The sequence below is a fragment of the Oncorhynchus gorbuscha genome, linkage group LG18 (genome assembly GCF_021184085.1).
Source record: "Oncorhynchus gorbuscha isolate QuinsamMale2020 ecotype Even-year linkage group LG18, OgorEven_v1.0, whole genome shotgun sequence".
NCBI lineage: Eukaryota > Metazoa > Chordata > Actinopteri > Salmoniformes > Salmonidae > Oncorhynchus > Oncorhynchus gorbuscha.
The window spans coordinates 31298534-31311810 of record NC_060190.1 but is presented as its reverse complement, the minus strand read 5'-3'; the positions used below and the strand labels follow the sequence as shown (position 1 = coordinate 31311810).

The 13277-nt window shown below is 42.1% G+C and overlaps 1 protein-coding gene across 5 annotated transcripts in view; it reads left to right on the top strand.

The window, feature by feature from the left end:
- Window positions 1–13277, top strand: part of raly (RALY heterogeneous nuclear ribonucleoprotein) — a 161873-nt gene that overhangs the window by 31172 nt on the left and 117424 nt on the right. For 4 of the 5 annotated variants that reach the window (XM_046312481.1, XM_046312478.1, XM_046312480.1 and 1 more), the window contains exon 1: window positions 5023–5148. The exons of the other annotated variant lie outside the window; for it this stretch is intronic. In XM_046312481.1, coding sequence (XP_046168437.1) covers window positions 5040–5148 — 109 coding nt within the window. In that variant the 5' untranslated portion in view covers window positions 5023–5039. Of the gene's footprint in view, window positions 1–5022; window positions 5149–13277 lie in introns of those variants that run through there. 5 annotated transcript variants of the gene reach the window in all.

Sequence of the window (13277 nt, the reverse complement as noted above, 5' to 3'; positions counted from 1 at the left end):
AGAGAGAGACAGCAAGTGTGTCTCTGTTCTGCACTTGACGGATCATTTGTAGTGTTCCCCTGTGGGTTCCCACTCTCTCTTCCAGTCAGCACACAGAGCATTGAGCACAGAGCTCACAGCTTGGAACATGCAACAGCAACGTCCCACATTCAGGCATCAGTACCATTAAATCGAAGAGGCCCAGTTTTGAAAAGAATGGCTGTATATAAGGCTTGTGCAGTTACCTCCATAGCAGCTGTTTTGATTCACTTAGTCACTGTTTTATTCCTAATTTCGCCAGTGTTGCTTACTACATCTTCTGGCAATCAGTGGCGTTGGTATGTATAAGTGTATATGTGTATTTTCGCTGTTGCTAAAACTAACCTAGTAACCGAAATCAGCCTATTCGGATGGGATTAGTTTTACTGGGGGAGGTCGTATAATGTCATTTTGTGAACAAGGGCAAAACACCATATCTATCATTATTGTCCTGTGCGAATCTGCCATGTCATTCATTTTTACATGGCTGGAGTGTAACAATTCCATCCAGAATAACCTACTGTATTTCGGCAAACTCCAAGGTCCTCTGATAATACTGGTCCAATGCGTATTGGCATCCCTTTGTTTTAAGAGACATTACATAGTTGGACAGGTGCGTCTTGCAAGAAAATAAGAACTGATTTGTATTGTATTACCTTTATTTAAACTTCACTTAGTCAAAGTATTGGACAAAGTATTGCTGCAGAGTCAATTAAACATTATTTAATGAGTTTGCCCTCAGCTAATGGCTTGCTATGTTTAGCAATTTTGTGGGACAGTACATAGCTAGCTCTCGCAATTCTGTCATTTGCTGAATGCAGTTTTGTGAAAAATAGTTGTTGCTTTTGCAACTGAGAAAGCAACTGTTTCGATGCACTTGCCCTCTGCTCAGAAGACACATTCCTATATTTCTCTGCATGCTTCGCCTGGAGGTGTTGGGACAAGTTGTAGTCTTTCAAGACAGCGATGGTCTCTTTGCACACAGCTTTCCCTGATACCTCAATAAAGAAATATTTCAATGTCCACTCTTCCTGGAACGCCCTACATTCATTGTCTACTTTCCTTTTCTTTGAAATCTTTCAAAAAGTCATTTTTGCGCAATTTCTAACTATCTACTATTTGTAAGTATGATATGTGTCTGCCTGTCAGTCACTGTCTGCCCTCATGCAGTTGTTATTTATACGTGCCTTCAAAATAAATGTCCCGCAAGCGGTGGGAGTTAAATCGTTACACAAAGGCGAGTATTCATTGGGCTTTTAACATGAATAACAAATGTTTTTCAAAACTATACTATCGCAAAATTTCACATCGGTTACACTCACCCCCCTTTTGACCTCCTTTTCCGCAGCAACCAGTGATCCGGGTCAACAACATCAATGTAACAGTATAACTTTAGTCCGTACCCTCACCCCTGCCCGGGCTCGAACCAGGGACCCTATGCACACATCAACAGTCACCCTCGAAGCATCGTTACCCATCGCTCCACAAAAGCCGCGGCCCTTGCAGAGCTAGGGGAACTACTACTTCAAGGTCTCAGAGCAAGCGACGCTACCGATTTGAAATGCTATTAGCGCGCACCACCGCTAACTAGCCAGCCATTTCACATCGGTTACACCGGCCTTTGCCCAGGCCTGATCTAGAGGGACAATCCAGGAGGATTAACATTATTGTGGATGGCATACCAGAGTCTCCACATGAGACCTGGATGGAGTCTGAGGAGAAAGTGAGAAAGATGGTTATCGAAAAGCTGCAGACTAGTAAAATAGAAAAACGCAGAAGTGAAATGACAACTATTGAGAATGGTAGCAGACTGTATTGTCACCCCTAATTGTTCTATCTTTAACCAAAGCCTAAAATAGTGTTTTTCCACAGGCATGGAAGGAACCTAAAGTAACTCCACTACTTAAAAATACTAAAACACTTTTTGCTAGCTCTAACAACTGCCCAATCAGTTTGCTGCCTGTTAATAATATAATATAATAATAATTCTTAGTAAACTGATGGAGAGAATTGTGTTTGACCAAATATTATGCTATTTCTCAGATAAGTTAACTACTGACTTTCAGCATGCGTATATAGAAGGGTACTCAACTTGTACTGCACTGGCTCAGATGACTGATGATTGGTTAAAATAAATGTATAACAAGATGATAGTTGGGGCTGTACTGTTAGAGCCTTTGATGTTATTGATCATAAATTGTTAGTTAAAAAAACCCACCTACTATGGCATGACATCACCTGCCATCACATGAATGGAGAGTTATTTATCCAATAGAACCCAGAGAGTGTGGTGTCCGTCAGGGCAGTTGCCTTGGGCCATTACTCTTCTGTATTTGTACAAATGATTTGCCACTGGTCTTCCTCGAAGCTAGAATGACTGTGTATATGCAGATTATTCGACACTCTACATGTCAGCACCCAAGCCAGTGAGCTCACTGACATTCTAAATAAGGACTTACAGTCTGTATCAGAATAGGTGATATCAGTCTGTATCAGAATAACCTTTTACTGCAGTGGGCTAAATCAGAGTCACACAGAGTGATTCTTGGTTGTCTTAAACAAATCTACTTTAAAACCAAAGTATACACCTCACACATAGGGTTATGGAGTTTTAAAAAATAAGCCACCTGAACCATGTCAGATATAGAGTTTAAATGTATAATTTATTTTGTTTGCATCCCAATATTACACTTTATATGCATCACAGAAGACTGAAATATAGAAAAAAAAACATGAACATAGAAACACAGGATTTAATAAAAATTGTCATCTTTATTAATAATGAAATTATGAAAAATATTTACATTCCACCCATGAGGACAAAGAGAGTACTTTTGGTCATTAACTGCAGAAAAGGGCTATTAATAAACTGGTCTTAAATACTGTACATATTAAACTAAAAGCATTGTATTTGGTTCAAAACATGCTCTAAGACATCAACCTCAACTGGAGTTGTGTATAAATGGTGTGACCATTTAACAAGTTGAGGAAGCTAAACTCCTAGGTATAACATTGGATGGTCAAATTACCATGGTCAAGTCGTATTGACAAAGTTGTTGTGAAGATGGGGAGGAGTGTGTGAATATGGGCAGGGGTATGTCTGTTATAAAAATATGTTATGTGTTTGTTTTTTTTTACACAAAAATCAACTGTACTAGTTGTTCAGGCTCTGGTCTTGTCCCATCTTGATTACTATCTGGTAATATGGTCAAGTGCAGCAAAGAAAGACCTAGCAAAGCTGCAGCTGGCTCAAAACAGAGCAGCACGCCTTGCCCTTAACTGTACATACAGAACTAACAACAACATGCATGCCTGTCTTTCCTGGTTGAGGGTTGACGAGTGGTTAACTGCTTCTCCTAGCTTTTATGAGAAATATTACTGTGGTACATTCCAGGTTTGTCTGGATAATCGAATAACATACAGCACAGACACCCATACCTATCCCATAAGACGTCACCAGAGGTCGCTTCACAGTCCCCAAGTCCAAAATGAATTAAAGGAAATGCACAGTATTATACCGAGCCATGATCCCATGGAAATCCTTCCATCTCCAATTACTCAAGCAAACAGCAACGTTCCCTTTATGGCAAAATAGGGACAGTGAAATGACACACACACAAACACACTCTAACACACACAATCTAAACACACATTATTATTTAGTTTTGTTTGTATATCATTGTATTTTATATTTGTGTGACTGTTCTTGTCTATCAGTGTATTATTGCTTTTGTTGCTTGTCGTGTTTTATGGTTTTGTGCAGACCCCAGGAAGAATAACTGCCGCTTCGGCAAAAACTAAGGGGATCCGAATAAACCAATTGAGCTTCAACATCGCCAAATACGTCAGTTTAATTAAGTGTGCAATAAAAATGAAAAAATTTAACTAGGCCTATTTAATGAAACCTGGCTGTTGATGTAGGCTGTAGACCGCAAAGCAGGGCATTACCAAAACTTTGTGGAAATGGCAAATTCACTTTCTCGCTGTTCAGCAGCTCACATAAGCAGGATGGAGGGCATTTTCATTAGTTCAATTCAATACTGTGAATTGATAAAATAATGATTATGATCACACTTCCTCAATTTAATTATTATGGGGACACCTATACATTTGGCAGCCAAGCACGAGTTATCTGTGTAGCTTAGTATCACCTAGACATAATATTGCAATATATTCATGTCTAGAATAAAAATCTCCAGGCTTCCATCATAAGAGTCAATTGAATTCTAAAAAAATAAAGAATTACAGGGGGCAGTACTCTGGAATCACGCACACACCGGGGTGATATTTACATAACCAATGTCTCTAGTCTCTATGTCAGCAGACTCCATCCCTGGTCCTGGAGAGCTGTAGTCCAGGGTTTTGTTCTAGCCTTGCACTAACACATGCTCTAATCCAGTTCTTACTGATTATAGTATCAGGTATGTTTGTTTTATTGCTATAGAATTATAATTGCTCCCCAGGACCACCACTGGCTTACAGAACTGTAATAGGCCTCATCTACAGTATATTGAGGTCGCAGGTCATAGTGTAACGAAAACCAATAACTAGCCTGCTAATACTGCTGCACTCGCTATGCCTAGGGGTCTTAGACCTAGTTAACTGGTTTTTAACCTGATTTTAAGATGTGCATCTTTGTAAGAAGTCAGTGTCTGCACTAGGGACGCAACGGTACACAGATGTTATCGATACGCACACATGAACCACAAAATTACGGTATGCCTGTCATTTTCCTATAATTTCCAAACGTGCTTATTGCGTTGCAGACTACACACACGTCATACATTCAGATCCACAGAACCAGACGCACAGCCTGTGGCCGTTAGGGGGCTTCTGAGGACTGACAAACTTTACTCCACAGCAATGTCTCAAAATGTGGCAACCGCAGTGACTCCAACCCCCTCCCCATTAAACAATCAATGGATGATTTGCAATGACATCTCAGTAGGAAACCTCCCTAAAAGGGCCCCATGAAGAGAGGGGAAACTAAAAACTAATATTCTTTCAGCTCCAACGTGATAATGGCGAACGCCAGCGAGATAAAGAGAAGCACATTTGAAGAAGCACCGAGGTCTTTCAAGTCCGCCGTGTGGGAATATTTTGGATTCAGCGTTCAATATGATGACGAGGGTAAGAAGACCATAACAATCAAAGTACAGTCTGCAAGCATTGCTTTGCAACTGTTGGCTACTCAAATGGAAACACTTCTAACTTGTAATTTACATCGCCATCACCCGGCCATACCCCTTGCAGGTGGAGCTGTAGCAAGGAGAGTCCACTCGTTAGCGAAAACACAACAATCTCTCACTGCTGCCTTCCAAGAACAATTTGTGACAAATTCAGAAAAATAAAGAAATACCAAAAGCAGTGGGAGTATTCATAGCCAAAGATTTGCAGCCCTATTCGGTGGTTTAAAAAAATGAAAAAGAATTGAGGGGGAAATTGAACCACGTTACAATGTCCCCTCCCGCACACATTTTAGCAGCCAAGTCATTCCCAAACTCCATGAAACATCACAGAAAGAAATTGAAAACTAATTAACTAATTGACACCGACACCCTATCTAGTTCTCCCCACTGACAGTTGGACCTCCAGAGCAACTCAAAGCCACCTCACTGTGACAGTTCACTATGTAGTGGATTGGGATATGAAGAGCTACAGATTGTCAAATCTAAGAAGCACTTTTTAATTTTTATGTTTTTCTCCCCTTGATTTCATACAGTAGAGACAGAAACCAGGCCAAGTTTGATTTGTCTATAGGGAAAATAGAGTTCATTGTTTAAAGGGTGAAGTGTTTTTATTTTTTTCTTAAATGGCCCACAAACCGTGCTACATACCGAACTGTGGACCCACTGTACCGTTGTATCCCTAGTATGCACCTAGGGGTTGAATGTACATGTGCCCAAAGAGACAGCAACCTAACCATGGTCCAGGGCTAACTCTGTCTCTTTTGGCCTCTTGGTCGGCTAGTCCAAGCGGATTATTATTTGCTCAGATAGTGACGCAATATAAATATGTACAAAAAGGACAAAAATCACAGGCATGCCCAAACTAAAGACTGAAAAACAAAACCAGACTTAATTGGCAGCACCTGTCTCCTTATCAACCAGGCTTTGCAATTGGACAAGATTTCTGCTGCCCCCGGGGGGAATGGAGTGTTAAAGTGGTAGTGAGCTGTAGTGTGCTGTCTAAACTATTTGACCTATTCCATAACATTATGTGGAAGGTCAGAGTAAACCTGTTCTAAATTGTAGCCCTGGAGGTTAGGCTTTATAGGCCTTAATCTTCCATGCCCTGATGTTTGTCTTTGTGACGCATGCAGCAGATGAGCTTATTTACAGCCATATAAATCTCTGCTATGAAACGACCTGTGGGTTGGCCCTGATGGAATTGTGTGTTTGCCAGTAGTTTGTCAAGACCGATGGATGTCACACTTGGCCTCCCAGGTCAGCTCCATCACGTCCTGGATTAAGTTAGCCAACCGAGGCTAGTAAACCCCAGTAACTTGACGAGGCTTGTGCTCTCTGCTCTTGTACAGGGGTTTTCTTCAAAACTCTTAGAAAAAAATGTGCTTTCTAGAACCTAAAAGGGTTCTTCGGCTGTCCCCATAGGAGAACCCTTTGAAGAACCTTTTTTGGTTCCAGGTAGAACCCTTACCACAGAGGGTCCTACCTAGAACCAAAAAGGGTACTCCTACTGGGACAGCCAAAGAACCTTTCTGGAACACTTTTTTTCAAAGAGTGAAGAACTTGTTGAGATACTGTTGAAAATACCTAAATTGTTTGAATTGGAAAGGTTTTGATCTTTTTGAATGGTTAAAAAATCGGAAAACAATCTACAAAGAGCTTACTTTACCACATGGGTTATGGCCTACTAACTGTAAACACATCAGACAGTGCAGAAGCAACTTCAGATTACCTCAGAAAACATTGTTATCCTGACTGAACATCAGAGGGAAATTTATTTGTAAATAATCTGAAAGTATATTTTGGATGCTGCTTTGATAAGCGTAACCATTGTGACTGCGGACATTTGTGTGATTCAGGAATACAGGCATTAGGACCACTTTCTGCACGGCTAAACATCTGTGCTCCTTGTTAGGGTTCTGTCTGTGTGTGTGTGCCATATGGTGTGCGTGCACGTGTCTTCAAGAGAGTGGGAGCGGGTGTGTGTGTGCGTGCGTTTCCCGGCAGCTCTTTCTAAAAAGAGTAACAATGGGAGAGGTTGAGAAGGGAGGGAGTGAGGGGCCAAAGCAGGTGAAATTTCCCTGGGATAAATGGCTGGTTTCACCCTGGAAATAATGCAATCAGAGGCTCACTGCAACAAACTGACATATGCCAGGCTGGCGGATTTGAAGGCCGCTCAACAAATAACTGAGGCTGGAGGTCAAGCTGTATTTTTCTGAATAATAATATTGCTTGTTGTTTAATTTCAGTGACATTTGGTGAGCTAGAGGGGCATCCGTCAAGGACTTAAGGGGATATAGGGAGAGAATCTCAATTGCAGATTCCTCGTGTCCTCTCTCCTAGCTGCCTTTTCAAAACCTGTTGGAAGAGAGAGCCAGAGGTTACCGCAAGGAGTATGCAATTGAGATTCTCCCAGAGTAACTCCTAGATGAAAATGCAGTCGTGACTAGCTCTTAGGAGACTCTGCAGTATTTAGTTTGTTTATGTACTATTTTTTTTACGTTATTAGCTCAGGAATTGTCTTGTGTCATTACGTACAGCCGGGAAGAACTATTAGATATTAGAGAGGCGGTAACTCACCAAAACTTCCAGCATTACGAAAAGTATTAAGACTTCCCTGGAGCAGATCCTTTGTTTGCTCTCACCAGAGCAATTTAACTTATTCCAGAGGCTGACCCAAAACAATGAGAGGGGTACTCGGGGCGGTCTTCTGGTCCGACATAGGAAGCGTGGACACCACCCACCGCTTCCGAGTATTTTACTCACTAATGTCCAATCTCTGGATCATAAAGTTGATGAGCTCAAGGCGAGAGACACCAGGGATTGTAACATACTTTGCTTCACGGAAACATGGCTCTCTCGAGATATACTGTCGGACTCTGTAAAGCCAGTTGAGTTCTCAGTACATCGTTATACTTACTACCTTCCAGGATGAAAATAAGGCCCTCCCCTATTGGACCATGATTCCATCTTGCTCCTCCCCTCCGAAAGGCAGAAACTCAAACAGGAAGCACCCGTGGTAAGGAGTATTCAACACTGGTCTGACCAATCGGAATCCACGCTTCAAGAATTTGAAGAATGTTTTGATTACGCGGACTGGGATATGTTCAGAGTAGCTTCAGAAAATAATATCAACGCATATACCAACAAGGTGAATGAGTTTATCAGGAAGTGCATAGGAGATGTTGTACCCAATGTGACTATTGAAACCGTGGATAGATGGGAGCATTCGCACAAAACTGAAAGAGCGAACCACTGCATTTAACTAGGGAAAAAATACTGGGAATATGGAAGGATACAAACAGTGTAGTTATTCCCTCCGCAAAGCAATCAAGCAGGCTATATGTCAGTATAGGGACAAAGTTGAGTCCCAGTTCAATAGCTCAGACACGAGACATATGTAGCAGCGTCTACAGACTATCACAGATTATAAAAGGACCGTTGCGGTCACCGACGTCTTGCTTCCGGACAGGCTGAACACCTTTGCTTGCTTTGAGGATAATGCATTGCGACCGTCGCGGCCCTCTATCAAGGACTGTGGGCTCTCCTTCGCTGTGGCCGATGTGAGTACCACAGTCATTGGCTGTAACTATGAGAGCATTGAATGAGCTGTTTTCTGCCATAAGCAAACAATAAAACGCTCACCCAGAGGCGGCGCTCCTAGTTGCTGGGGACTTTAATGCAGGAAATCTTAAATCCGTTTCTATCAGCATGTTAAATGTGCAACCAGAGGAAAAATAACTCTGGACCACCTATACTCCACACACAGAGATGCATACAAAGCTCTCCCTCATCCTCCATTTAGCAAATATGACCATAATTCTACCCTCCTGATTCCTACCTTCAAGCTCAAATAAAGCAGGAAGCACCAGTGACTAAATAAATAAAAAAAGTGGTCAGATGAAGTAGATGCTAAGCTACTGGACTATTTTGCTAGCATAGACTGGAATATGTTTGAGGAGTACACCACATTAGTCATTGGCTTCATCAATAAGTGCATCAATGACTTCATCCCCACAGTGACCGTACGTATATACCCCAACCAGAAGCCATGGATTACAGGCAGCATCTGCACCGAGCTAAAGGCAAGAGCTGCTGCTTTCAAGGAGCGGGACTAACACGGAAGCTTATAAGAAATCGTCAATACAGGACTAAGATCGAATCGTACTACTCCGGCTCTGATGCTTAACGAATGTGGCAGGGCTTGTTAACTATTACAGACTACAAAGGGAAGCACAGCAGTGAGCTGCCCAGTGACACGAGCCTACAAGATGAGCTAAACTACCTCTATCCTCGCTTTGAGGCAATTAACACTGAAACATGCATGAGAGCACCAGCTGTTCTGGAAGACTGTGTAATCATGCTCTCCGCAGCCGATGTGAGTAAGACCTTTAAACAGGTCAACATTCACAGGACCAGACGGATTACCAGGATGTGTACTGTGAGCATGCGCTGACCAACAGGCTGGATCCTGGACTTCCTGACGGGCCACCCCCAGGTGGTAAGGGTAGGTAACAACACATCCGACACGCTGATCCTCAACACAGGGGCCCCTCAGGGGTGCATGCTGAGTCACGTCCTGTACTCCCTGTTCTCTCATGACTGCATAGCCAGGCATGACTCCAACACCATAATTACATTTTCCAATGACAGTGGTAGGCCTGATCACCAACAATGATGAGACAGCCTATAGGGAAGAGTTCAAAGACCTGGCCGTGTGGTGCCAGGACAAGAACCTCTCCCTCAATGTGATCAAGACAAAGGAGATGATTGTAGACTACAAGAAAAAGATGACTGAGCACGCCCCCATTCTCATCGATGGGGCTGCAGTGGAGCAGGTTGAGAGATTCAAGTTCCTTGGCGTCCACATCACCAACAAAGTAACATGGTCCAAGCACAGCAAGACAGTCATGAAGAGGGCATGACAAAACATATTCCCCCTCAGGAGACTTAAAACATTTGGCATGGGTCCTCAGATCCTCAAAAGGTTCTACAGCTGCACCATCGAGAGCATCCTGACTGGTTGCATCACTGCCTGGTAATGGCAACTGCTCGGCCTCTGACCGCAAGACACTACAGAGGATAGTGCGAATGGCCCAATACAACACTGATACCAAGCTTCCTGCCATGCGCAGACCAGCTAGCTGTGTGTTTACAGATATTTACAATCTCTCCTTATCCCAGTCTTTTGTCCCCACATGTTTCAAGATGGCCACCATTGTCCTTGTACATAAGAAAGCTAAAGTAATTGAACTAAATGACTCTCGCCCCGTAGCACTCATCTCTGTCATCATGAAGTGCTTTTAAAGACTAGATAAAGGTCATATCACCTCCTCTACACTAACCCTCAACACTGGGGCCCCACAAGGGTGCATGTTCAGCCCCCTCCTGTACTCCTTGTTCACCCGTGCCAAGCAAGCCTCCAACTCAATCATCAAGTTTGCAGACGACACAACAGTAGTAGGCTTGAAAACCAATAATGATGAGACCGCCTACAGGGAGGATGTGAGGGCACTGGGAGTGTGGTGCCAGGAAAATAACCTCTCACTCAATGTTTAAAAAACTAAGGAGATGATTGTGGACTTCAGGAAACAGCAGAAGGAGCACCACCCTATCCATATCGACGGGACCACAGTGGAGAAGGTGAAAAGCTTCAAGTTCGTCGGCGTACACATCACAGACAAACTGAAATGGTCCACCCACACAGACAGTGTGGTGAAGAAGATGCAACAGCGTCTCTTCCACCCCAGGAGGCGAAATACATTTGTCTTAACTCTCCACAAACTTTTACAGATGCACAATTGAGAGCATCCTGTCAGGCTGTATCACCACCTGGTACGGCAACTGCATCGCCCACAACCGCAGGGCTCTCCAGAGGGTGGTGCGGTCTGCCTAACGCATTACCGGGGGGAAAACTTCCCACCCTCCTGGACACCTACAGCACCCGATGCCATAGGAAGGACAAAAATATCACCTAGGACATCAACCACCCGAGCCACTGCCTGTTCACCCCGCTATCATCCAGAATGTGAGGTCAGAACAGGTGCATCAAAGCTGGAACCGAGAGACAGCTTCTATCTCAAGGCCATCAGACTGCTAAACAGCCATCACTAACACATCGGAGTCGGCTGCCTATAAGACATCGATTAGGAATCACTGGCAACTTTTAGAGATGGATCACTTGCCACTTTAATAATGTTTCCATATCTAGCGTTACTTATCTCATATGTATAAACTGCACTCCACACTATTCTACGGTATCTTAGTCACTTTTTAATTGTTTACATATTGCATCACTCATCTCATATGTATATACTGTATTGTATTCTATACTACACCGCTGACTGTTAAACAGCCATCTCCAGCACATGAGAGTCGGCTGCCTATAGACATCGATTAGGAATTACTGGCCACTTTAAGGAAATGAAACACTAGCCACTTTAATAATGTTTCCGTATCTTGCATTACTCATCTCATATGTATAAACTGTACTCTATACTATTCTATGGTATCTTAGTCACTTTAATTGTGTATAAATATTGCATCACCCATCTCAAATGTATATACTGTATTCTACACTAAGCCACTATATGTTAGTCCAATGCCGCTCTTACATATATGTATATATGTGACCCGATTCAGGAAACTAGGCGTATGTCGCAAGTCATGACTTCACAGGAGAGCTGTTTGAACTTAAGAAATATTTATTGTATCAAAATGTGTTTTTGGACAGAAATGCCTTCGCAAACATGTGAACTTTCATGTGCCTTAAAACATCTTAGGGCTGAAATCCTGTTAACGGGATCGATATGACAACAGCCAGTGAAGTTGCAGGGCGCCAAATTCAAAACATCAAAAATCTAAATTAAAATTCCTCAAACATACATGTATCTTATACCGTTTTAAAGGTAGTCGTGTTGTTAATCCCACCACAGTGTCCGATTTCAAATAGGCTTTACGGCGAAAGCACCAAACTATTATGTTAGGTGACCACCGAACCACAATAAAAACAGCCATTTTCCCAGCCAAAGAGAGGAATGAATAAATTAAGGAATCACTAACCTTTGAAGATCTTCATCAGATGACACTCATAGGACTTCATGTTACACAATACATGCATGTTTTGTTTGATAAAGTTCATATTTATCAAAATATGAGTTTACATTGGCGCGTTACATTCACTAGTTCCAAAAACATCCAGTGATTTTTTTATAGCCACATCATTCAACAGAAATACTCATCATAAATGTAGATGATAATACAAGTTATACACATGGAATTATAGATATACCTCTCCTTAATGCAACTGCTGTGTCTGATTTCAAAAAAACTTAACGGAATAAGCAAACCATGCAATAATCTGAGATGGTGCTCAGAAGAAATAGTCACAATAGCCGCCATGTTGGCGTCAACATAAACAAGAAATTACATGATAAATATTCCCTTACCTTTGATCTACATCAGAAAGCACTCCAGGAATCCCAGGTCCACAATAAATGTTTGTTTTGTTCAATAATGTCCGTTATTTATGTCCAAATACCTTCTTTTGTCAGCTCATTTGGTATACATATCCAAACTCTCATTCTGGTCAACGTTACGTTGGACAAAAACTTCAAAAAGTTATACTACAGGTCGAAGAAACATTTCAAACTAAGTACAGAATCAATCATTAGGATGTTCTTAACATATAGCTTCAATAAAGTTCCAACCGGAGTATTCCTTTGTGTCTTGATGAGCAATGGAACGCAATTGGATACCATGAGGAATGCGCGTGATCAGAAAATGGCTGGCTGCCAGTCACCTGATATATACTGCTCTCATTCAGTTCCACAACACAGTAGAAGTCTCATTCAAATTTCTATAGATGGGTGACATCTAGTGGAACCCTTAGGACGTGCAACATCATTAATATCTAAAGGGGATTTCATTGGTAACTGTGGTGAATACATACCAAGCTCAGATTTCTCACTTCCTGTTTTGATTTCTCCTCATGATTTTGCCTGCCATATGAGATCTGTTATACTCACAGACATCATTCAAATAGTTTTTAAACTTTAGTGTTTTCCAATACTA